The sequence below is a fragment of the Aythya marila genome (genome assembly GCF_965140915.1).
Source record: "Aythya marila genome assembly, chromosome: 20".
Taxonomy (NCBI): Eukaryota; Metazoa; Chordata; class Aves; order Anseriformes; family Anatidae; genus Aythya; species Aythya marila.
This window is the reverse complement of record NC_139061.1, coordinates 10,586,637-10,612,890: the sequence shown is the minus strand read 5'-3', so window position 1 is coordinate 10,612,890 and position 26,254 is coordinate 10,586,637. Positions and strand designations below refer to the sequence as shown.

At 47.0% G+C, this 26,254-nt stretch overlaps 1 protein-coding gene across 7 annotated transcripts in view; it reads left to right on the top strand.

Annotated features, from left to right (window-relative positions):
* Nucleotides 1-26,254, top strand: part of MSI2 (musashi RNA binding protein 2) — a 229,068-nt gene that overhangs the window by 59,566 nt on the left and 143,248 nt on the right. For all 7 annotated transcript variants that reach the window (XM_082776573.1, XM_082776572.1, XM_082776570.1 and 4 more), the window contains exon 6: nucleotides 15,951-16,043. In XM_082776573.1, the coding sequence (XP_082632699.1) occupies nucleotides 15,951-16,043 (93 nt within the window). The remainder of the gene's footprint in view (nucleotides 1-15,950; nucleotides 16,044-26,254) is intronic.

The following is a 26,254-nucleotide window of genomic DNA, read 5'->3' as shown; positions in this document are numbered from 1 at the left end:
TGCTAATGTCTTGCTGGGAAACTTAGAAAGCATTTGTTTTAGAGGCAAATCTGCTCTGGTCTGCATATTCTCATTTTTTCCTCATATCTAGGCTTTTTGGTTGGTTGTTTGTTTAAGAGCATCACTTAAGTGAACACATTATCTTTGTTGCTGCTCATTCCCAAACCAAAGCAACCGGCCTTTGCTTGTGACGGCATAACTATTTCCACAGCAACCAGGCAGGATGTCACAAATTCAGAAGTGTGATTTTACATGCAGAACGGCAGCAGGAGCAGATGGATATTGGAAACAAAATCCCCACCCCCCTCCCTTTGCCTTCTTCCACTTCTTCCGAAAGAAATAAACGCACTTCTGACAGCATCTCTCTCTGCAAATCTTCCCCAACGCCGCCTAACGTGCGTGAATCGTCGCTATTTGCAGTAGAGGTGCAGCTAATGCTGGGTGCAGCGTGGTTTCTGTGTGTGTAGCAGCACTGCGGTGACAGGGGCAGGGTGCTGCAACACGGCACGAAGAGCCATGCCCTTTCCTTCTCTAAGTTCAGGAGTGATGCAGGGAAAATGAGCCTGCTTGGGAATTTGGGCTTGTACTTAGCCTGGAAGTTGTTTCATTAACGTTGGTAGTGACCCAATTCTGTTAATTCTGAACGTAACAAAATGAAAAAGAAAAAGCAACCAGAACCTCACCACCTTCTCATATTTAGACACATTTGGTACCCATCTTGCATAGATGTTTGTCGTAACACCCGCCCACTGTGTGGGCAGAAGCCTCAAGAACATATGCTCAGTCTGTTTTCTCAAAAAAGATAATATTGGAAACAGGCACAGGAGGGGGTTTTGCACTTAATAACATTTGAGGACAGGGCCTGTGGTTTGAAAAAGACGGGATTGGTGCAGAGTCCCAGGTGAGGATGCTCTGGGCAGCTTGTGGAAGCGTGCCAGCCCCTCGCGGTGTCAAAAGTGTGCTGCGGGCTGGCCGCTGGGGAGGAGAAGACGGGTAAACATTGGGGGTCCCCTGCCAGAGCTGACTCTGCTTCCACAAAGCCTTGAGCAGGCTCTTGTCTGCCTTTCACTTAGTGGGAAATGGTTTGTTCTTGGGTGTATGAGCACCGGTTAGGTGCTGGTGCTGGAAAGACACGAGCGCAGCGCAGGGTCCTGGAGCCTCCGGTGCTGGCCCCAGCCTGGCGCTGGCTCCTCAGAGGCTCCTGGTGGCGGTGGGCTCTGGTCTGGGGGGGGCAGGACCCCCGCAACGATGCTGGAGTTTAAGGTTTCAGGGGAGGTAGGTGTCAAACTTGCAGCGACTGGAATTTCAAGAGCTGGGTGGCTATTTCTGTCTTGCAGCAGTAGAGTTACAGACCAAGAGCCCCTTGTATTTTTATGTTGTTACTTGACTTTGAAAACACCAGCTGTGATCCTCCATACTATTATTGGTATGGATCACATGAAATTTTAATTAGCTTGGGTTGAAGGGAAGGGAAGTTCTGATAATTGATTTAATATACAAATGCCCCTCTGCCTTCCTTGGTTTATGTGCTGGAAAGATTGTATTAGAAATTTTCTATTATAAGGGAGACGAAAATGTGTTTTTAGGCTTTTCTTGAAATAAAAAATTAAGCGCCTCTAAACTATTCAAATGAAAAGCACAATTTGATATTTCACTAATTCAGATAAAAGTAGAAATTACTATTACTGTTGTTGTTATTAGCCTAATGGAACCAGTCGGTGATGGTGGAGCTCATGCAGTCTGAGGCGACTCAACAAACCCAAGTGCTGCGGCTCAGCCAGTCGCAAAGCACGGTGCCCTTGCCGTGAAGGCACAGCACATTTATTGAATTGTGTGAAGTATTTCCATGTCCTGCATGCGGTGCTCTGGGAGCCCCAGAAATCATGGAGCTAGCACCCCGCTGGTGAAAGAGAGCCTGGCGTTAGTGTCAGCATGGCACAGCTCTCCTGGCGGCGACTGGAATGGCTGGTGGAAAGCAGGGCAGTCGGTCCTGGTGCTGGCAGGGGTGTTTCAACATCTGAGGAGTACCCAGGACGATCGGACTGTGCTGGTGTCACTGTGTTCAGCAGCCTTGCCCTGGGTGCCCCCCAGGAGCAGTGTGCGGGCACCAGGTGGTCTCTGTGGTCTCTGATAAAGCGCTTCCACCAGGAAACGTGGGAGCTTTTAAGGATCCGACTATTTTCAGCACAACCAACCCGCTCCAGAAATGGCCGTTTTATAGCCGATAATAAAACATAATAATAATAGTAAAGGCTGATATATCTTTAAACCTGGAACTATTTAGTGTGCGTTGTAAAGGGCTACTGTAACTAATGTCCTTTGCTTTTGGAGAGGAGCTGGCTCTGTCTCCTTTCGTGGTGCCTGGTGACCTGTCCTCCCTCCGAGGGTGCCGGGCAGCCCCAAGGGAGTCCCAGAGCCGAGGCTGCAGTGCACTGAAGCTGCAGCTGCTTGCAGAATTTGATTATCCTCTTCCCTTCTTTCCCCTTCACAACACTGAGATCTTTCTTACTTTCTTTCCCTCAAAATTTCTCATAAGGAATGGCATTTTTTTTTCTTGGAAAAAAGGTGACCCCAAAAACTCACCAAGCCCAGGGGCTTTGTCAGCAAGAAATGTAACCTGCTCTAGCCCGTATCTGTCTATAAAGGGCTATTTTTAAGCTTCTTGTATTCCAGAGCACCCAGAAATCCCCGTTTGGGACAGGGAGGTGTGTTGCCTGCAGTGCTTTGAGGTACAGCCCTTGTCCTGGAGAGCTTTGTGGCTCGGAGACCCCCGGCAGATAACGTCAGAAGGATTTTGTTGGGCTGGGGTGGCAGCGGGGGGCTGCGTTCTTCCACCAGGACCTGTCAGATAGAAGGGTCTGTCTGGGGAAATGGCCCCTTGCTTCCCCCTGCCCTTTCCTGGCCCACCTTGTGTTCATCTGCAGCCGTATCACTGTCATTTCCCTGTCATTGCAGGTTCCCTTCTAGTTAATTGACTTGGGAGATCATGCTAATTTTTCTTGATTGGGGCTGCCACCTTTGCTTTCTCCTGACCTAACATGCACATATTCTCCGCTCACCTGTCTTCTTAGTTCCCAAAAAGTCTGGAGGCAGATTCCTGGTGCTTCCAGAGAGAAAAGCTCGGGCACGGCGTTGGGTTCGGCAGGCAGTGGCTGTGCCTTTTGGGCTTGGTGCGTGCTGGGGGCCAGGTTTGGTTCCTCAGGGCAGGGGGAGCTGTCAGCAACAGGACTTCCTCTGTTTGCCTGCCAGTTTTCGGTCTTTCCTTCTGCTCCTGTCCCACATGCACTTAATTTCTGTTCTCCTTCACTACCTTCTTTTGTGCTTTTTGAAAAGAAAGAAACACCAAACCACCAACAATAGAAGATTAAGAAGCCTCCAAACCATTCAGGTAGCTGCATAAGAAAAACGGCAACCCTGATATTAATACCTGTTCTGTCTGGGGTGTGCCGTTGGTGCTGGAAATGATCTCTATTCTCCCCCAGTATTTTACAGATGAGCACTGAAAAGCGTCTTTATTCAGTTTGACTGTTGCTATTATGTGGCGAGGCATTCAATAAAAGTTGTGATTTATGAGATGTGTGTGGCCGTTGTTGTTTTTTGCTCTGTCATCTATCAGGGAGAGAAAAGCCAGGCCTGATAATTCCTGGCACATAGCTTTTTCAGTTAAGAATGTCAGCTGTCAGGCTGTCAAGAGAAGTTATTTCTGTTTTTATTTTTTATTTTTTATTTTTTTATTTTTTCTTAAATAGGCAGAGATCCTGCTCCTTACTGTGGTACGTTGATAAGGGAGTGCTTTCTGTATTGCTGAAAAAGTGTGTCCCAGGGTAAGGCCCTTGGTGTATGCCCACTTAAACTTACAATGCTTTGTGTTTTCAATGTGTGACAGCACTTGATTACTTAATATAAAAACGCATTCAGTTTCTTTTCTGCTGCTTTTATGTGCTTTTTTTTTTTCCTTTCTCACTTAGTGAATGCTTTTTTTCTTCTCTGTGACTAGGTATTTTAAAAGTGCTCTTTAGCAAAATATGTGCACATTAGATAATCTGGTGTTGCATAAAAGCTCTTTCATATTTTGGGGGCTTCATGCATACATCAAGTAGGCCTAATTGAAGACAGGAGCTGTTTGTCACAAATGTGAATATAAAGATGGGGATGGAGGGGAAGAATTATGTTAAATGCCAGGGCGATGTTTTTTTTCCTTATTAGTTATTTGCAGAAACGTATCAAAAAGTCATTTTGATGCAGAGTACAATAGTATCACAAACTTGTGCTTTGCATCCTAAGTGCCTGGTTAGAGCACAGTTAGAAGCTGAAATCATTCCTCGATTAGTCCCTGGAGTCCCATATAAGTCTTTAACTCTCAGTATGTGGTCTGCGATTTAACAATGGATGAAGGATGGCTGAACTTGAACTGAATGTATAACCTGGCATTTGCAGACCTTCAGCCCCTTCCCTGTCTCCTCTCCCCTTCTTCCCAGAGAGCATCCGTCAGAACTTGCCGCAGCTGCCAGCGTGTTTGCCTTCAGGGCAGAACTTTGGAGCTGGAAGGACTGGCACACTGCAGCTTACAAAAACTGGGGAGCAAAAAATCTGGATGGCAAATCATCGTGGAAAGGAGGCAGGGAACGTGTCTGGGTGCTGCACAGTTCTGGGGTGCTGGTAGGGCTCTGAGCCCTCCTGGGGGTCCCGGCTTACCACAAGCTTCACGCGGCTGTCTCTGAAGCGTGTGATGGTCTCCTTGTTATTTTAATGTTGTTAACCTTCATCTAAAAGGAAAACATCTTCTGAGCATTAACTCAGTGTGGACAGCTCATTTACGTGTTTTATATCGCTTTAAAGGAACGGGACTGGAGGAGTGGGATGTAAACCTACAGAAGAGGTGGTTGTCAGCCGGGGAGGACTGTTCTGTCATACAGAGCCGTGTGTGGCTCTTACAGGTGTTCATGTGGCTCAGAGTTTTCCTTATGAATACCAGAGCTGCCTTTAGCCCTGGGTCTGACTGTGCGAGTCATGGCTCAGAGCTGCCAGCCTTCAGTTAAAGTTCCCAGTGTGGTTACAGACCTTGATTTCCCAGGACGAGGGAAACCTCCCGGCACCCTGCAGGTACCCAGACAGCGGTGTGAGGCTTGGGACTTCATCCCGAGGAACAGCTGTGCAATGGCTGGAAGCTGGTTAGCAGCAGGAGCGGGGCAGCGTGCCCCTCGGCTGTCTGTGCAGGGAGGCAGGTACAAGAAAAAGTACGGAGCAGCCCTCGCTCCCCTGGGTGCCAGCCTGGGATGGCAACGGGCACTCCGTGGGGGTGCATCACGGCCTTCCCAGATGTCTCTTAGGAGAGCAGTGTTGGAGGAGAGTGGGCTGCAAACCTCGGCCCTGGGGTGTCCCCACACGAGGGCTGGCCTGTTCCCATGGGCAAAGTCCTGAGCCCATCGGGGTCCTGCTTAGCGCTGGTCTCCCTGAAGCCCGGGTGCTGAGTCACTGCGTGTTCTGCCATCCAAATGCTGGCGTATAAACACATCCTTCTTCACGGAGTCTCTTGCCAAGTACTTGGATTTACAATGTTAACAACTTTAAATAAATTCTTCCTGGAGATAACTGATTTATTAGGCTCCCACCCTTCTGAAGGCAAAGCTAGCCGCAATTAACAAACAAAGCAGCATGAGGCAGTTATCAGTCTGGGTAATAAATCTTCCAGTGCTGGGTACCACTTGCTAATGGGTTGGGAAAGTAAAACTGCACCTCAGTCAGCTGCGCCCGGCCTGGGCAGGCAGCATGTGCGCAGACAGCGTCTGTGAGCAGGGCAGCAGCTGATAACGTGGCACTGATGGTCCCCACCTGTGTACCCAGGCGTGTGTCGGAGGTGGGTGAGGGCTTGTGTTGGGCAAGAGGGTTGTGCTGTGCACCTCTCTCTGGCAGGGCTGGCAAGTGTAGAAGCCAGGGCTCTGTTTCTCCTGGTGGCAGTGGTTGTTGGTTTCCTCGCCGTAACGAGCGGAGGAGGCGCGTTAGCTCCTGAGTTCGACGTGCTGCAGACACACGAACCCTCCTGGTTCTGCTGCTGTCCTGCAGTGGCCGGGTTCTTGGCAGCAGCTGGAGCTGGATCTCCTTACCCTTGGAAAATGGTTGCTCTCTGCATCCAGCTCTTTGTGGGGCTGGGGGGTGCTGGCTGCAGGGCCCATGCACACGGAGGAGGCCGGGTGGTGCCATGGGGCAGGAGGAGCTGCGGAGCTGACAGCAGCAAAGGGCCTGTGCCGGGATGCAAGGCGAGGTATGCTGGTGGCCCACCCCTGCTCCGTGGCCGTTCTGCCTCATGCTCACCCTCTTCCCTACCCCTGTGCCTTAGGCTGGCTCCTCATCCGGACCGGCGTCTCGTCCTGCCTCCCGCTTGCTGGTGCAAGGCTGGGGAACGAACCCTCCGAGTTGTGGGCAGTGCTTGCTGCTGTTCCCTGACTGCATCTTCCGATAAACAATTGTTCCAAGACCTGTTAGCGTGGTTTCCAGCGTTGGGGAGATATTTCTTGCTGGGTTTGTAAAAATGATCTAAATGGATCCGACATCCTGGCTATAAAACATCTGTAACGTTACACATTTAGTTATGTTACTAGAGACTTGAGTTCATTTTGATGGGTAGTATTTTATCTGCTACTTTTCCCCTTCTTGAAAGCAAGGCTTGCTGTAGAGGAGGATTTATGGAAATATCTTTCCAGCACACGAAAAAAATCATGCACATTAAGATGTTGGAGTAAAAGAGAAATAATGTCTTTTTTTGGAGACCTTGGCTGATTTATCTCCTGCTTGGTAGTTTGGTATGACCTTCCTGGCTAGGAATAATATTTTTTATTCTTCCTTTAATAACAATAATGTCAGTAACAATGTCTTGCACTTTTCCAGCATCTTCAAATCAGACTTTCAGCGGGTTAGACATTTAATGAGTGAAGCCTCGTAGGCTCCAGTGAGCTGTGGGGATATATTCTTGTTCTTCTTTTTGTGGAAATCAAGGCACATAGCACTCGGTTGTGCAACGTACTCAACCTAATGAGGCTTCCACAAACGCTGCAAGTTAAAATGTATGCTTAAATGCTGAGCCCTGCAGACTCCAGCTGAGTTTCTCCCAAGACTCTTTGATACATCAGCCCTATGGAGACTGAAATGACTTGCCCTGTGGTCAATAAGTGAGTAAACATCACACAAGGGAGACAAGCTCTTGTAGCTGCGAGGTGCTGCCTTCCTTCGAAAAAAGTATGAATGTTTTCTCTTGTCTTGCTTCTACTCTTCATTCTCGATGCCGCTCCTTGGGGCCCTTTTATTCCTAGTCAAGGGTTATTTGATCTGCTTTAGAGCGACAACTCTGTTGCTTTTATAATGGCTGGTGGGTTCCCTCCCTGGCAAGGGAAACATCTTTCTTTTGTGAGAAGAAGGTGGGAGCAGAGCAATTCTTGCAATTCGCCAACCCATTTGTGTGTGGGGGAAAGAGGATAAAAGAAAATGTGGCATTTCATGGAATTGTGAAAGTATTTCAACAGCAGTAATAAGCAAATCTGGACGTTTTGCAAGATTTCAGTGGACTCACATCAGAGGAAAAGATCACCCTAGTGAAAAAGCCAAGCAGTGTGTTGCATAGACATTAGCTTGACTCAGCAGATGAAGAAAAACTTGCTCATCAGTAACTGATTGCCATGTGCATCTGTATTATGTAGATGAAATTAATCAAAGCTAAGGGTTAAAGTTTTCCATTTGTTCTTTACAGAGAAATCATCTGGAGTATGTTGGGAGGGAGGCAAATTGCTTTAAACATTTCTTTTTGCTTCATGTGATTTTTTTCTTGTTTTAGCAGAACATTATCTAGAATCTTAACAGAGCTCTTATCACTGATTTGTCGGGGTTATCGTGAAAAATTAGTTGGTACTAACCTAGAAGTATTTAAATTATGTCTGCTTTCTACGCTGTAGAGGCAGTGAGGTTTTTTTTGGAGTGACCTCACTGTTTGGAGCTGGAAGAATTTCAAAACTTACAGAACGTGCACTTCTCGTAGCCTGCAAATTGGGCTGTGCTACTGGCTTTTGTTAAACACCGCGTTAAGCCTCCAAATACATTTCTTCCTTCTCCTTTTTGCAAGTGCTTGCTTAAAGAAAGGTTCATTGACAGCACCCTAAAAGCCATTCTAGCTGCTGAACCATGCACTCTTGAGCGTATTGACAGCGCGAGCTGCTCGGCATGCTAAAAGGTACGGCTGGCTGAGGAGCGTAACTGCCTGTGTGTGCTCTCAGCCTGAGAGGTGAGTGTGGAGCGGTGAAAGTTGGGTGCTGCAGGACAAGAACACATCCCCAGAGATCAGCTGGCTCTGCCCCGCGCCAGTCTGTCCAGCAGCAGCGCCTTCTGATGGAAGAGGCTTTGTGCAGGGTCCGTGTCCTGGCTCCTAGCTGACAGCCGTGGTGCTCGGGCAGCCCACCCGTGAGCTGGCAGCGGCTTGTCCTGGCCGTGGCTCCGCGAGCCGGCTGCTCGTGCCCCGGGGAAGGGCTCTGGGTCGGTGCTGGGAACGTCCCCCAGTGCTGGCGGCGCTCCGGGCGGCCGCGGCAGCTGTATGCAAATACGGCAGCAATCGAAGGCACTTACTGGGGTTTGCCTACTGCTTTTGCTCCAGCACTGCTATAGATTTTCATGGGGTTGATATGACTCAAATGAGAAAAATAGTGGGAAGACTGTGGACTGAGGGTTTTGAGTCAATGGGAGCTGCGGGCCCTGGAAAAATGAGGCCACTTAAGTGCCCCGGTATGGATTTTGGTGTCCAGCTGCAGGCAGACAGCTTTGAAGCAGTTGGCCTTTGTGGCCAGCTGCCCTCTGCGGCTGGCCTCAGCCGCTGCTGGTGGTGGAAGCTGCCCTCTGAAGGCTCTCTGCAGGCCCACAACCGTGCGGCCGGTGGTGGGAAGGCAGAACAAAGTGCCCTTCACCACCACAGCCAGCTTCCCTGCCCTGCCTGGCTCTCTGTGGTCTCCTCTCTGGCCTGGGAAAGCAGGGATGCTGCTTAACTTTGTTACCTCCTACTTGCTTTGATCTGGATTAGAAATGAGGACCTGGGCACGTCTGGGGAAGCTGCTCAGCTTGGCCTCCCGCTTTGACCTACTTCAGCACAGCCCGGCTGGAAGGCTGCAGAGCCTTACGCCAACTGGGCTGTGAGCGTGCCCTTCTCAGTGCGTTCTTTTACAGTCCTGGGTCCTGTCAGAGGACACAAGCTTTCCGGTTGTTCTCTGGATATGGCACATAATGTTTCCTTCCAGAAGACAGTAAGATATAAATAGTGGAACTGATGAACCTTGTGCTGGTCGGTGAGGCTGTGCCCATCAAATCCTGCTGCCATGTCTTGGAGTGTGAGGTCCCTGGGCAGGACACCATCTCGCTCTCTTTTTGCCTGTGTAAGGTGAAGTTTTGCACAGAAGTTTAGGAGTAGAGTTTTAATTGGTTCCTTTTGGGAGCTTTGTCCCTGTGTTACATGGGCATTGCAAAAATCCTGCCCCGTGTCCGTTGTCATCTTGAACAGTGATCTGCACTTGCAGCCGTGAGATGTATTCCTTCAAAATTAATTATCTTTGTTCAATGTATTAATGCAGTTTTTAAGCACTGCTGAAGACTAATCAGGCTGTCGCGTTAGGTGAGCTGTCCACACTGAGTGAATATTCAGTTTCCTTCCTCCCCACACTGTGTGTGAGGGGCTAGAGCAACCGAGGGGATTTAAATAGATTTTGTCTCTGTTCCCCTCTCCCTGCCTCTAGACCTTGCTTCCCTAATGCATAAAGGAGTTAACTAGAGCAGAGTGGAAGGGAGCAGCCCTAAGGGATACGATACAACTGGTTGTAACGAGGCTGTGGGGCTGTGATCTATTCCTGTTCTCTGGAGGGTGTGAAGTCTGGCTCTGGTGAATTTTACTGTATCTTTTGATTTGAAGCTTGAAGCCAGATTTTGCTCAAAGAAATGCTGAGCTCTCACAGCTGGGGCTAATTTCCAGGAGATGGCAGCTCCCATGCCGGGAGCTCGCCGTGGTGGTGCACGTCGGGGCAGTGCCGCGGCCGTGCCTGCGTTGTGCTTGGCGAGGGCTGCTCCCGAGGGCACGGTGGCAGCGCTGCGGCTGAACCTGCCGGCCTCCCCGGGGCACACGGGAGCCCTAAGCTCAGCCAGAGGCAGGAAAGCGACCAGCAAAGGCACTGCCAGGATTGAGGCCGGATTTGCTTGTGAAACCGGCTCCGGCTGTCGATTCAGCCTGTTAGAGAGGAATCACTTTGCTTGTTCTGCCTCCTGCTGATAGCAGAGACTTCGGGGGAAGGGAGCAACAAACCGCCAGCCAAAAAACAACCCTCAAAGTTAACAGCACAAGCAGAGACAGCCAAAAACTAGGAATACAGCAGGGACTCAGTCGAGTTTCATTTCTGAATGGTTTGGGAGAACACAACCCATCTGTATTTTCCACAGAAATCAAGTGAACTGATTTACCCCGCCGGGGATCTGTGCTGCTTGTTGGAATTAAAGAGCTCTTTCATTCCTGCCTACCTTGCTGTAGCTGGAGTCGGTTCTCACAGGATGACATTAGCTTACGCAGGGGTCAGGCACAAGGTATTTGCAGTGGTTAAGTCTTGCTGAAATCCTATTTTGAATACTTAAGCATGTTGTACGTGGCACGTAAAGCCGTGCTGCCTTTGGACGGGATTGAGTTTCTCTTCCTCTTGGTGAGCTTGAGAGCCTAATATTTGCTAGCTTATGGTGCCACAGTACTGTAGACAAAATCTGCCCATCGTTTCTGAACCATACAGTGTTTGGTATATTGGGGAAGGGGATGGATACCGGGGTGTTCTCTTACTTCGTGAATGGAGAAAAGTTGGCAGCTTTCAGTAAATGTTGCCTTTTTCATGATGGGCTTTGTGTTGTTTCAGTTTGTTTTTAATAGCTTTTTGGAAGTTGCTTTGAGGATCCTGGAGACAGGAAAAAAAAAAAAAAAAAGAGAAAAGAAAAAGAAAACCTGGAGAATTCTTGCTTATGGTTTGTGTTCTGCCAAAGAAGCCTAGCACTTTAGTTAACAAGATCACTTCCCCTATTACATGAGTTACTGTTGTTGTTAATTAGAATTAATGCTGTAGTTTGGATGTACAACACAATGGGGTATAAAAGGCAGTTTAATATATATACCAAAGATGAGTTTTCCTATTACAAACCTATTTAGAAGGCAGATACATTAGAAATGATGAAAAGTCAAACTGCAGATGAGGTGAGCAAGCTGGAATACACATGTACCCACACACACACTATAGCACAAGGAGAGGAAAGTGTTCTGAAAAACAGTTATATATGCATAATTAGTTTAATCTGAAATGAATGCTAATTTCAGCAATTCATGGTGTAGATTCACAGTTAGTACTTTAGTCCAATTCCACCATGCTGAGATGTTTAGGAGGTAAAGAATGGTGGGGAAATGATACTTAAAACCATTATATTTGACCTAAAGCCAAATAAGTAAGTCCTGTGTTAACCACAAACTGTGCCTTGGCTCATCTGAAAATAGCGGTGGGTACTTGTTGCCTGAGATTTTGAAATTCCTTGAATTCTGCAAAATATTTCATCTGCTTAAATCATCCCCTTTATTCATTTAAATATTCATGATAATAAGACAGTTACAGTGGGGGGAGAAAAAAACACAAAACCAAGAAACCTAAAAGTGGAGTTGGTATGCGAGGAGATTAATGGACACTGAACTGGAGGCTCTTAACTGCAAAGCTGTGTGTTCCTTCATTTGTCCTTTATTGGTTGGTTTTATTTCATAAGATGTATTGACATGCTTGAATGGGACAGGATTTTTGCTTCCAGAGATTGTGCCATCAGCCTGTTGTTTAGAGATTTTTCCTTGTATGCCCCAAACTGATCTAATTGTAACCTTAACCTTGCAAAAAATGACATTAAAGCAGAAGAGCTGTCTTGCTGAAGCACCGTGGCTTTTCCTGCTTCTGCACCAGCTGAAGTGTTTGCTCAGTTGCAGAACACAAAGGCGAATGTATTTCTCAAAAGCCAAGCCAATAAAGGGATTGTAACCTTGAGTGACTCTTTGCAGTTGTAGTCACATGTGTTTTGATTAACTGCAACACCAACACAGTATACAAACAAAGCAATTCTGCAGGTACTTGCAATTAACAGACTTTATAACCAACGTTAGATCTAACTCTCCCCTGTTGACTCCTGCTACAGCAAGAGAGACACCTTCGGTGTACAGAGGCTCCAAAAAACATTCATTATCTACATTTTGCACAGTCCTGCAACAGCAAATGATAGATATATTATACTGCAAATTAAAAACAAAGACAGGAAGCTGGCAGGATGGTGGTTTCTGACTGACCCAGACCTCTTCTTGTCATTCATAAAACACGGGTTTGTGATTGACTCTCACAAATCACTTCCTGCTATCCCCACGCCGCATCGCCACCATGGGCAGCGAGCAGCCGGAGCTGCTGAGTGCCCTGCTTGTGGCAGCGCCCCGCCGCTCTGAGTGTGGTGCTGAGTGTGCTTCAGAAGTGGTGCAGAGCCTCAGTCACTCGCCTTGCAGGGGCTTGGGGGTGGGCACACCTTCAGGTTTTGTTTTTTTTTGCTGCTATAATTAAAAAATATATATTTAAAATACTGGTAATGGGTGCAAACTGGTGGCAAGGCGTGTTTTGCTTAGATACAGACATAAAAGTTTTTGTAAAATTGTAGGGGTTTGGGGATGTGCTAATTTATTTTCACAGCCAAATGAGAAATTTTGATTTAACAAAAAAAAAAAACCACAACTAATTTTGAAAAGAAAGGCTCTTCAGGTAGCTCAGTTCCCTATGCTCCGGTCATTTGTCATCATTAATGTTTACTGAGCAGCATTAAGTGTACTTCAGTAAACACTTCTTAACCCTTTGCTCTTCCTCCCTGCAACAAGCACGGGCCTGGGGAGGTGGCAGCAGAGGGAATGCCACGAGGCACGAGAGCACCCTGATGTGACGCGGCAGGAGGCCATCGGCCTCGGTGCCGTTCCTCTGACTGTAGTCAGCAGCGGTATGGGGTTGGACTTGACATGCTCTCCTTGTGTGCCCTTGCAGCTGGTAGCAGTGAAGGTTTTTGAGCTTCCTAGCAATGATTTCACCCGTAGCTCCCTCAGAACTCTTGGGTGAACAGGTCCTGACGCCTGGATTAGCTTTAAGCAACCTTGCTGGTGATTCAGTGGCTGATGTCCAGAGCGAGTGTCCCTGGTGCAGTAAAACGCCTGCGTTAGTGAACACCTTTATTTTTTTTCCAATAATCTTACATCTTTTGAATGCCCCATGGTGTTTGGCTGGTGTTGAAGGGCCGCAGCCATTAGCTGTCAGGCCAGCAGCACAAGCCTCAGGCTTGGGGCCCGGCCTGGCCTCGCGGCTGCCCTGTGTGGCTGTGGGGGCGGATTTGCAGGTTAGAGCAGGACTTGGAGGCTCCGTTTCCAGTTGGCCCGAGTCCTGCTGCACTGATCCAGCAATCGCGGATCGGTGGGGCCGTACCGGCACAGACAAGCCAGCCGAGCAGCAGCTTTCTGGCCGTGTTCCCCCACCGCGGGTGCCCCGAGTCGCGGCTCCGGGCCGAGCACGCGGCCTCTGCGCCGGGGCGAGAGGGCGGCACCGGCGCGTCCTGTCGGAGCGCGTCAGGGCAGGAGGAATTGCTAAAGCTACAAATTACTTGTATTCTTTTGCTGAGGGGAACGTGTGTAACAAAGCAATTGAACTGTCTCTTCAGGAAAACGTAGATTGTAAAAGCAGACTTAATTTTGTCCTTCACTTTTGTACCAAGGAGCCGATTTCTGAAACCATTTCCCAGCTCGCAACACATCTCTAGGCATTAAAATGTGGTGAATTTGCTTGTCATTACCAATATTTTCCTGGACTGAAGCTATTGAAACAAAGTAGTCTGTCTTTTTTTTTTTTTTAACCTTCAATCTTGCTTCTAACAGAAGTACCTCTCTCTTTCTTGGTCAAATATAAAAATGATGATAATTTCAAATATTGCTTTAGAATAATTGCTTTCCTTCTTCTTTTGTATGACAACAGAAGCTCAGCCTGATCTTAAATCAGATGCTGGCAGGCAGAGGGCTCTTGACAGCCCTGCAAAATCCTTTAGTTACAAGTCGGCTTTAGCCAATTCTTTATTTGTAAATGACAATTTTCTACAGAAAAATATATGCTTGGACTTCAATTTCGGAGTCCTAGATTGCAGCCAGGAAAAAATAATTGAATTTTTACACCTTTTTCTTCTTTTCTTCCTAACTTAAAAAAAATATAAAGTGAAGCTCTGTAAAGCATGGTTAGGGGGCTGATTGAGGGAAGTATCTACCCTGGTTAATTTGAATGGCGGCGGAGACGGGAGTGATGTTTAATTTGTTCTGCGCTGAGAGAATTTGGGGCAACTCCAAGCTTTTTGTTCAGTGCCTCAGCTCCGTGAAGGCTTCGTCGGTAGCCGTGCACCCCAGCTTGTCACTATGGCTCCAGTCACATCACAAAGCCCAGCTGGGCCAGCGCCAGTTTGGGCAGCAGCGCTGCTCCTGGCAGCCCGCGCTGATGGGGCTGCAGAGCCCGGCAGTGACCTGCAGGCAGCCCCATGCGTCTCCGTCACTGTCATAAAGTGCATCTCATCTGTACTAAAAATAAAAAGGTAAGAGAGGGAAGCAGACCTAACCTCTGCATTGAGCAGCTGCAGCAGTGGCGTCCCCGGCTGGCTGCCCGGTGTCCTTCCCTTTTCGCGGGTTCAGAATTTGCTGGCTGTTGTTCAGCCAAGCTGGTCCTGCTGCTGGTGTTACAGGGTGTTTTTTCCCTTTCAGTCTTTACAAGTTGGCTTCTTCAGCCACTTTCTTTCACACAGGAAACAAAATCAAGCGTTTTAATGTATGAATTTCTTATTGACATGTTTGTTGGTTTCTTGAGATAACACGTGGTGTTAACTTCAAAACATCCGTCCAAGGTGCAGTAGGCTGCTACGTGGCTGTTGCCTCCAGCTGGAAGGCTTTCCCCTGGGTCCAGGCATACAGGGATGGTGCCTGGCCCTTTGGAGCGTGTTGAGAGCATTGTCCTGGATCTGCATTCAATGTAAGGTGGCCCACAGGGCACAGAGGCTGTTTGGGATTAGCCTACCAGTGGCCCCAGCTTCCCTGCTGCTGTTCTGTAGGTTCGGGTCCCTGGGCTGGGTCCTGTCCGTCTTAAAGGGTTATGGATAACGAGCCATCCGAAAGGACGTGCTCTGTAGGGAGTCCAGCATCATCCCTTCACGTTGTGTTTGGGTGGGGAGGGTCAGCGAGAAGAGCTGGGTGCTCAGCTGGGGCCTGGGGTAACACTTGGGGCAGGGCGATCTGCGGGGCCTGATCCAGCCCCTGCGTGGTGGTGACACCGCACGTTTCTGGAGCGCTGTCTGTGGCAGCTAGAGCACTGTGTCAGTGGCTCGTGCTGTCTCACCTCATGTGATTAGTTTTAAAGTGACTGTACCAAGTTCCTTTTAAACTGGCTTATGGAAACTTAATAACACAGAGCTTCAATTTGGTGTAATTGCCTTTTGCCAGCCAAGGAGCAAGCACTTTGTCTTTAGGAAAGAAGAGGGGAAAATGGCATGCATTTTTGTGACGGTAGCTATCAGGATATGACACTTGGAATCCTTTTTCACTTATATTTGCATTGAGAAGCACAATAAAAATCATTTATTAAAAAAAAATATCCAGGGGCTAGAGTTGTTATTGAGTGCCTTTACTCAGCCATTTCTCAAATAAAAACAAAACAAGACAAAGAAAAAAGAAGTATCTAATCAAATAGAATCTGAATTGCTTTTGTAGAGAAATATTCTCATTAACTGGGCTAGGGATGGCATCTGACGAATATTTCTTTTTTTCCACATATTGTTTGAAATAATCTGGTTAAACCATATGCTTGTCTTGTAATTTCTTGCAGATGGTCACAAGAACAAAGAAAATATTTGTAGGTGGATTATCGGCTAATACAGTAGTGGAAGACGTAAAGCAATACTTTGAACAGTTTGGCAAGGTAAGTTCCTGCCCAAATGAGCACTGCATATTTTGAATTCTTTTTTTTTTCCTTTCTTTTTAAAGTGTGTTTTGAAAAAAAAAAAAAAAAAAAAGCGCAGTGAGGCCTGTGCTCAAAGGAGGGCCAAATTTTCTGCCTTTCAATATAATTTCTCAAAGCCTATTTAAATTGGTTCTGGAATTCCTTTTGTTTGTTGCATATGAATGTGTACAGCATTGCCAACACTGTTTACCTTTATTAAAAAAAAATCATTGAGAGTTGAATTTGCATATGTTCAGGAAGAATTTGACCCTTAGCTGAATGATTACACAGTTGTCTACTCCATAAAATCAGCCTTCTGTTTACCCCGATTCCGGTAGCTAAAAGAGCATATAGAGGTATTTGAGAGAGCTCATTAAGTTGTGGAAATGCCTGAAGGAACCATGTGAATAGCAAGAGTAATATGGAAGTCACTGGAATATCCTTTTCAATTCTTATTAAAAAAGCTCTTAAGCAACATCCTTCTGGAAGTATATGTAGAATTATGAAATCATTAAAAACAAAAAACCAAACCAAAACAAACAGAAGTTCCTGTTGGAAGGATTTAGTACTGTTTGAAGGAAACCTGAACCTTGCCAGAATATTCTTTTCAGAAGTGGAACAGCTCAAACTCCACAGTCAAGGCTCCGGCTGGAGTTTGGTGCCACCCACTTCCATGGGGTGCCATGTCCTCAAAGGTAGTGTTTCAGGACTGGGCTCTGTCACGTCAAAGTCCCTCTGGGCACTTTGCATCCCCAAGGCTTCTGGATGCCTGTTCACCTTCCAACAAGGTGAAGAGTTTGCACGTGGAGACTCCTGTAAGCCCCCTCCCTGCAGAGGCAGTAGACCCAGAACCACGGCTGTGGTGGCGTAATGAGCTGTAGGTTGGTGTACTGGGGTGAGCTGATCCTCTGGAGTCAGGGCAGGACAGAGCACTTCTGTTCCTGGAGGCACAGAGCCCGAGGCCCCAGTGGGCACTGAACCTTTGGTGTTGCACGCAGCTCTGTTCCCGTCTTTTGGAGTGCATCAGCTGACGATTTAAATGCATGATTGCATGAGGACACAGCAGGCTGTCCCAAAGCAAAGCAGCTCCCATTCCTTGTAGTTAGTTTATATTTCTTTTATCTGGCTCTGAAATGCCTTGGCCATGCAGTATTTTGTTGAGGGCTGAGGAGGGGAGTTTATAAACTGTTCCTGTGCTGGATTGATGGTTGTTTTGCAAGCCATTCATTTTATTTTCAATAATAATCTTCGATTCCGGCAGGATGTTTACAGCCTGCTGAGCCTTTTATTAAAGGATTACATGAGCTTTTGGATGTTTCTTGTGTAGTTACTTCTAATTGCAGAACTCCTCTAACCTGTATTTTTGAAGTTAATAATAGTTTCAATATAAGTGCTTTGCATATTGTCTGGATGCTCTCTTAATATAGCCTTTTTAATTTCACCATCTGGTAGTTTCATGTTTGCAGTTTTACAGTCCCTGAGAATGCAGACAACTGGGCTGCGTTTTTCAGTAGACTTGTGGTTCTGGATGCTTCAGTTCCTGCTTTTGTGATTTGCCTTTCTTGAGACAGCTTAAAGAGGTCAGACTTTCAATCGGCAGTGCTTTTGGAAAATGACATACTTTTTCAAGTGTCGTAAATTGAGGGCTAAAAAATAAAGGGGCTGAAAATAATTGTGCAAGTTGTAACCAAAGCTGTAGCCCTACCTCTAGCAGGAGAGATGAGGTATGTCCTGCTGAGGCTGCGTGGTCCAGTTGCTGGAGCTCAGCGACTGTAGGAGCTGGGGCTCACAGAGCTTGCCCCTGTGCTACCACATGGCAGTTTCCAGTTTCATCCCAGTTCCATGCTGCTGTATGCTAGCTTGTGAAAGGGAGCTGAGATTGAAGGCAGTGGCATTTTGGAGGAGAGGCTTTTTGGCTGTGTTGCTGTGTTTCGACCTTGTGTGCAGGCATTCAAGTGCTCTCTGCTGTCCTTTGTCAGCTGAGACTGATTTGAGGGGTGTTTTAAGGTGATGGTCTGGTTGTGAGAAGGCGCCTAGGGGTTAATACCCTTAGGAATCGTGGACTTGTGGTCCAGCAAAGTCAGAAGACTCATTAGCCCAGTGCAGTGGGTGGGATTCTGATTCAGGTACAGTGACCCAGGACTGGGCCTGCGGGACTGTGTAGGAGCTGTTTCCATCTCCATGTCTGTTCCCCTTCCCGACCTTTCCTTGACTTGCTGGGTTAGGCTGCAGGCTGGTTGTGGCAGACTGATGACACATCTGCACACTGCTTAGCACACAAGCCTCACTCTCCCATCAAGCCATTACAATGCAAACAATGCATCAGGATCGATTGGCAAGGTTTGCGTTTGCTTAGCACTTTCTTAAAATAAAGACAATTGCATTACATAATTAACGTGTAGAGGAGCCGCCCACATTTGATAAGAACATCTCAGGTGACTTCCTCTTTGAAATGCTGAGCTTATGGATTGGTGTGGAAAAAATTGCTTAACTGCTGCTGTGCTTCTTGAAATCCTGTTTGTACTTGCTGCAGAGAAGAGCTTTGCAACCAGGGGAGGTCGTTTTGGTAACTTGAGGTAGCTCTTGAAATACTCTGCGTGGTTATCAGCTCTGGGGCCAAGCTGACTCACTAATTTAACTGGAGTTGGCAGGAAGGGCCCTTAAGTGTTGAATTTGAAACCGCTTCCTTTTGAAAAGTAAATGTCAGAACCTTTCTCTCCAGTAAAAAGAAAACTGCATTTAATAAACCCTCTTCCCTGACTTCACCAGTGAAAATGCCTGCCAGCTAGAACACCAAAATATGTGGTAATGATAACTCCTGAGACTTTTATTGTGAAGTTTCTGATACGATTGTTTTTTCTTTCTGTAAGGCCGAGATATGTGAGAATCCTCGCTTTCAATCAGCGAGGAAGGGAAGTCCCTTACTGCTGTAAGCTGTGGAGGAAGACTGGGAAAAATTACCTGAGTTAAAACCAAGAGGCTTAACAGAAGGAGTGCGGAACAGTGTAATTAAAAGCCTCGTGACTGCTGAACGCTTAGGGTTGGTAATGCTGAGCATGTGGGGCACACAGGCATTGTAGCTCTCAGCCCCTCTGCAGGAGGAGAGGAGGGGGCCGGGGCCTGGGGGAGCCGCGGGGATGTGCTGGGCCCTGGAGGAGGGCGGCCTGCCTGGGAGGGTGCTCGGCGCTGCGGCCATTTCGGGGGGCTCAGGGAGCAAGGTGCGGCTGAGGGCGTGAGGAGGCTGAGCCAGCAAAGCAGCACTTGGAACAAGTAACCCTTTCAAATCAGAGTGAAACAGTTGCTTCTGTGATCCCCTATTACTTCAGTCAGAGGTGTTTCAGACATTTTGGCAAACGTAATGCATTCGCTGGCTGCGTTAACTAATCCAGGGTCCTCAGCGTTGCTGGTGTGTGAAAAGCTGTCTGTTATGACCCAGTTTGAAAACGAGCGTAAATGAGAGGGTGCAGGATGGCTGGCGGTGGCAGTGCGGGGGCTGCCAACCTGCCTGTGTTATGGCTTTCTGAAAGCGTAACCGAACGGTGTGCTCTGAGGTCGGGACATGTCGGAGCGTTTAAGGCTTCTGGTATCATTAAAAAGTAATGTAACAGCCTCCAAAAGTCTCATCCAGAGGACTGTGACAAGCAGAAGGCCCCTCGGCACCAGTGAAGTGCCCTCTGTCAGGACGGGCACATTCTGCACCTTTTGAGCTGCAGGTGGGTGATGATGAGGGCCTGGTTCGGTTCGGTTCCAGGTAACGCTCCCTGCTTAGGGCTCCTGTGAAAGTAATGTAGTCCTTATTCTGCGACTTGCAATTATACTTCACATGGCGAACTGTGTAATTAGTTTGGAAGACTTATGCCTAGTCATTGGTTTATCCTAATCGGCTTTGGCTTTTCCCAACAACAAAGTGAGCTTATTTTCCTAAGCTGAAACAACTCTGCTCCCTTTGTTCCTGTCTTTTATTGTCTCATTCCTTTCATTCTGTTTTACTGCCAAAGTTTTGTTTCATTAGGCCTACAAGTCATTTCCAATCCAGTGGGCTGCTACAATGAGGCCTTTATACCTCAGCTGCCCTGGTTCCCATGTCCCTTTGGTCAGGAGCCAGGCTTTGCTGTCTGACACCGCTTTAACCCCCTCGCTGCCCGCGCTGCCGCCTGCCCCGGGGCGGCCACGTCGCATCGAGGCCTTGGCGTGGCGCGGGCCGGGCCCGCAGCGTGGCTCAGAGCCCACCTGAGCTCCGAGCACTGAGTGGCCGCTCGCTGGTGTGTGAGCGTGGTGGGGCTCCGGGAACACTTTCTGACCCCATTGCTGAAACAGAATTCTGTTTAAGTCTTCCTCCCAAAGCAGTGCGGTCAGTCTTGGTGGGAAGTCTTTGAAACCATGTGTTTCCAGCCCAGTGGGAACAGGGTTGTGTTATAGGTACGGTTCAGCTGTCTTGAACTATTTAGATCAGTCCAGATATGACTGTTCTGGTAGAAAAATCATGTTTTTCTGGCGTGGGAGGGAATCCATTTAATTTACACTTTTTTGAAATAGAATAGTGGTTTTTAAAGAAGATGTGTGAAATATTTTTGTGGATTATTTTACATACTGTTACTTTAAACTGCTAGAAAAGCAGTGTTAGTGTTGGTGGCTCCAGCTGTTTCACTTGCTCTCAGAGATTTGAAGTGGGTGCATTTGCTGTGTTTTCTTTAACAGCAATCCTAAAGTGACTTGTGGGGAAGAGGGCAGTGGCATTTGCTTTTTATTTTAAAATTTCAAATGAAATTGGAACGGAGATGTATGCATTAATCTTGTTTTCTGTTCTGACTTGCCACGAGGTCCCTCAGACAAATTGTAGGCATGCTTCAACTTTGCTTGGAATATGTTGTTTCCTCACAAATGGATTTAAGATTTGGAGAATTTGAAACAAGACAGGATTTCTGAATTATCTCTCTGGATCTGAAATGTTTTATACAGTTGCTTGTTATTTCCTGTGAGACGCAGAACAGACCAGGGGAATAATAATTTCTAGCTTCTGATGTTGTGTTTTTCTGCAAAACTGCCGTGCTTTTGAAAGATTGTAATTTTTTTAATCTCTACCTTCTGTAGCCATGGCTTACGTTCTGGTTGCAGTTAACCAGGAGCAGTAGCCAAGAGGAGAGCCGTTCCTAGCCCTGTCCCTGCCCCAGGCCTTCCTTAGCAGAGCCGTGGTGCTGGGTGCAAGAAAAGTAAAGCTGAAAACAGCGAGGCTGCAAATAGTAAAACGTGAGGATGAGAATGTTCTCCTTCTGTTGTACAGCATTGTACGTTATAACAAAGAGAGCAACACAAGTAAAAGACTGGTTTAACCTTTGAAAAAATAATCTGCTTTGAGTAATAGACAAAGTCCCTCTCCTTTCTGTATTTAACTGTGCCGGGAGGGGGAGAGGGAAGGAGGTGTGATCCACACAGAGGATTTTAGCCTAATCAGGTGGTTTACATAACTTGCTTCCTACATGCTTTTCTCTCAGACAGCTGTGAAAATATAAATCAAGAAAACATGAGAGAAAACTCCTCCTTGTTTGGCAAGGCTGTCTGGGTGTGAACGAGTTAATGCGCTGTTGGAGTATTAAGCACTCCGGTGGTTTACTTTTCCCTGAGACCTTGAGTATGGCCTCTGAAGATGTTATTACAATGGAGTTGTTAGCATGAGAAAAGGTGGTTTGCTCGCCATGGGTTCATTTCAGGGGGGTTTGGAAGTCTGTGGAGCTGGAGCTAAGGCCAGAGTCAGGAGGTGCAAGGAATTTTGCTTGTCTGAAAGTGAAAGCTTAGTTAATTCAGACTCGACGTACAGTTTGAATTGTATTGTTACATCCATTGGACGCTGATGTGTAGATTTAATGTTCAGTGGGATCCAGGGATGGGCATTCTAAAAGTATTTGCTTTGCAGGAAAGTAATGTTTTGATTTGACAAGGTGTTAGCCTCTCACATTTTCATTACTGTATTTCCAGATTCAATATTTGTGAATGGGTGATGTTTTCTGAAATGTAAGGACAGATCTGGACTGTTATTTACATTCTCAGCTGTAATAGCCTGAGTTTTGGAACATTTTAATAAGCTGTAAACCAGAATGCGTTGGCTTTATTTTCAGCTGCCGCTAATGGCACTGTTCTCTTCGGAGCAAACCTGAGCTCTGGGCCCGGTGATGAATAGCTCTGAGGTCCTTCCATTCTTCTTTCTATCAAAGTTAACCTAGGTGTACTTTGGGAGAAGTTGCTTAATTTGATTCATTGCAACTCCCTAAAACAGAACGAGCAGCAGACAAACACGTCATTGTTTGCAGCCCTTGATAAGTTTGGAACAATGCAGAACACAATCTGTGCAGGCTGTTCTGTTACGGCACTGCAGAGCAGCACTCAGCCTTGCTCGGGCTGCTGCCTCTGCCCTTCGCAGAGGCTTTAAAGTCCCAGTGTTCGTGGATTTCCTAATTTGAGTGTTACGTCCACAATGCTATAAAGGATAATGAATATTCCTTTAAATTTTTTGCTTTGGCATGTCACAAAGGGATCTGGGATATAGTGGTCCCTCGTGGCCTAAGCACTTTTTATTATTTCTGCTCCCCTCCTACGCATGCTCTTTTTTTTTTTTTTTTTTTAATGAATCAAGAAACTTGATCGTTACTTAAAAAGAAGTCAGTGTTTTCATTCTGTCAATGAGAAGTTGTACACAGGAAGTCAGTTTTTAGGTGGTCTCTAATAAGACATGCTTTGTGGAAGTGGTTTTGTTATAAATTAGATGTTGGTTTCTACCTGGATTTTATGAAAAGAGGAAATGTTAAGGCAAGATTTGTGGGCACAGCAGCTGTATCAGAACACAGCAGAAGTTTAAAGCACAATTTTATTTCCTTTTTACTCCGGTTAAATGAAACGGCAAGGAAGCTTTTGTGCCGCAGCACTGTAACCCGTGTGAGATTAGGTAATTGTGGTGGAGAGTCAGGGCCCCGAACATCTGTCTTCTGTTTCCCACTGTGCCACCCACTTGCTGTCTGACTTTGGGCAAGCTGTGTTATCTTGCCTTACATTTCCTTGCCTTTCTTACTTAGTAAGCTCTGAAGGGCATGGGAAATGTAAATATGCCAACACTCATGTCACTCGCAGCCTTCAGCCGTGTGGACTCGGTGCGGACTGGGAGAAACGCCCTGGTAGCAGTAGGAAGGGGCTGAGGCCGAGCTCTGTGCCGGCGGTACCGGAGCTGGCGCAGTGTCCGTGCCTGACAGCTGCTGCAGGTACGTGGGGCGGCTCTGCTGGAGCAGCAGTGCAAGCAGCCCGGCTCCCCCGAGCTGTAAGGCAAGGCCTGCATCCTCTGCTGAAAACATGGTTTTAAAGACAAGAAGACAACCCTGTTATGTCTTTTTTTTTTTTTTTTTTCCATAAAGGCATGGCTGGTGCATTATGTTGTTCCTTGCATACTTCAGTAATAGTAGGGGAGCAGTTTTGATCCTGAGCTTGCAGGGCATGGTTCCACTAGTGACCCAGAAGCATACCGAGAGTCCAAATGAAATCCGTGATTAATCAGGGATGGAGCCTGGCGGAAGGAAGTTGTAAGAAAATACTCGGTAACTCCTCCAGCGTGCACGTGAATGCTTGTTTGCAGTGAGTAGATACCAATTTTGCAACCAAATCAAACCCATAAAGTTACCCTGTATCTTTCCTGAGACCCCACAAAAGTTGAGTTTTCATCCTTTCCTCTTTTGTCCTATAAAAAGCTGATACAATATGCCTAACAAGTTTAACTAATCATGTTTGATAACCTATTCAAATTATCCCTGCAGTGGTCTTGGATTCATCCGCAGTGTGGATGAGTGGGGCTGTAGATGCAGGCCTCCTTTGGAAGGAAATGTTTGTTTTCATTGTGCTCGGGTAGCATCTCGAAGCCCTGCTCACGGAGCAGGGCCCATGGGGTTGGCCACTATGCAAAAAGACAACAGCAAGATGAACTCTGCCCCAGCCAGCTGCATCTAAAGTGAGAGAGAGTGGTGTTAAACTGCTGCAGTAGGAGTGATGTAAGATATTTGGTAGGTGTTTCTAACATATGCTGTGAAATTGCATCAGGTTCTGGTGTGGTACTTGGCTTGAAGTGCAGTCTCTCGGACTCTCCGAGAAGGTGTTTCTGAAGGTAGACACTGCTCCTAGCGTCGGTGCAACTGATGGCCTGGCTCCAGAACATGACTTCTGGGGGTGCCAAAGCTTTGCCTTGGGAAAACTTGTGTTTTAACATCAGTTCACTGAAGGAAATGTAGCAGCAGTTTTTTGAAAATATGGTGTAACTGAAGCCTGCACTACACTGCCCACAAACATGGGGTAGGTTCATGAGCCGAAGTGCGTTAGTTAAAACATGGATCAGACAGCAAGTGTTTGAGCCTTGTCATACTGCACAACAAATCGATACTGAGTGATGCGATGCGAAATGGGAGATTTTTTTTTAAATGCAGCTTTAAGGCTGTGTGCCTCAGAAAAAGGCTTTCAAAAGTACCTATGAGGAACTTCTTACAGGTTGTTCCAACTGTGGAAGGAGCTCATGTTGCTGATGGAGGTAACGATGTGTTTTTCACCTGGAAATGAGGGGCTGTAATCCCTCTCCTGGGGGCGTTCAGCAGGCTGGGTGCAGGCAGGGCCCCGGGGTGCCAGCCCTGCGGTGGTCCCGGCCCCATTGTGCACCCTGTGCTAAGTGCTAGGACTTGTTATTTTTCTGATGGAAAACGGGGTTTAAGTGGGGGATTTTGTGCTGAGCCTTCTGGTCCTTGTTTTGTTTGTATTCTTGTTCTTTTTTAAATGTATTTCAATGATTTCCCATCACAGTGGTAAACAAATAAATAAATAACCAAGATTTTTCAGTCTGTCCTAGAAGTGAAATAACAGAGTTGTGTTCACACGTGCAGTACTGAGGTATTACTGGTTTAATTAAACTCATGCTAATTCTGGAGAGGTAGAAGACGAAATTCATTTGATGTCCATTTTACATGTGTTTGACTCTAAGGGAATTTGGTATTTGTTTTTCTAGGGAAAAATGTGGCTGGCCATATTTTGGTAGCAGTGGAGTAGTAACCAAGTATCGGTGGGTTGATTAACTCGAGTCCTATCAATGATCATACAGTACGGTGTAACAATATGTGCCAGTCCTGTGAGAGATGTGTGTATTTATACTGCGTGATGCAGTACGTGTATTTATAAATACATCTTTGGAATTGGGGACAAGGGCAAAGTAGCTCAAATGAAGAGCCAATTAAGATAATCTAAGCAGAATGAGGATTAGCTCCCTCTTAATCTGAAGAATACCTAAAATGCATGTGGCCAGTTTAGATCAAACAAATGTTTGTCTCCGTCAGGGACATTCACAAGAGCTTTTGGGTGAATTGGAATTCAGAATGGTGTTTTTAGTTTATTGTCCAGGGCAAAATGTTTTTGAAATAGCACTCCGGGCTCTGACGGGTGCTGCTGGCAGGATCTATCACAGGCTCTTTGCTCTCCTGTCCTCATGTGGAGGTTTGAAGAGAATTAGGATACACCATAATGAAATGATTGCTCATATAAAACGAGTTCGCATTTGCAGTTTTTGTTCTCACAGAAAGCTGAAAACACCAGCAAGTCTGTCGGAGTTCTGCGTCTTTTGTTTTTAACATGGTTGCAGTGCCCATCCTGACCTTTGCTGTTACTCCTGATACTGCAAAAGGGAGCTCTCAAACGAGCCGGTAACACGTTCGCGTGCCACCAGGTGGTAGTGGCAGTGAGATTACATAAATCCGAGCAAACACAAGCGTGTCTCAGATCGCGCTTGGAGCATCTATTTGAACGCCAGCGTTACAAACTGTGGGCCCCCGACGTGGGTCAGCGTGTTGCAGCGGCTGTGGGGCGGGCAGGCGGGCAGCAGACCCCGCCGCGGCGATGCCCCGTGCCTGGGGACGCGGCTCTGCGAGCGGTGGCTTTCCGAGGGAAGGTCCCCGTGCTGACTCCGTTGCTCTGCCGAGTGCTTTAGCGAGTTCAGATTGGTGCCGTGTTAATTGCCAGGACGGGAGGGTGGGAGCAGATTTCACCAGGGGCAATGGAAGAGATCCAATGAATTTCCACTCTGTTTCCCTGCTTGGCAAACCAGCACTTACTGTCACTTTGCATAAATAGGTTTATTTCAGAGGGTCAGCCGTCACCACTCCCCCTCTTCCCCTCCCGGCCCA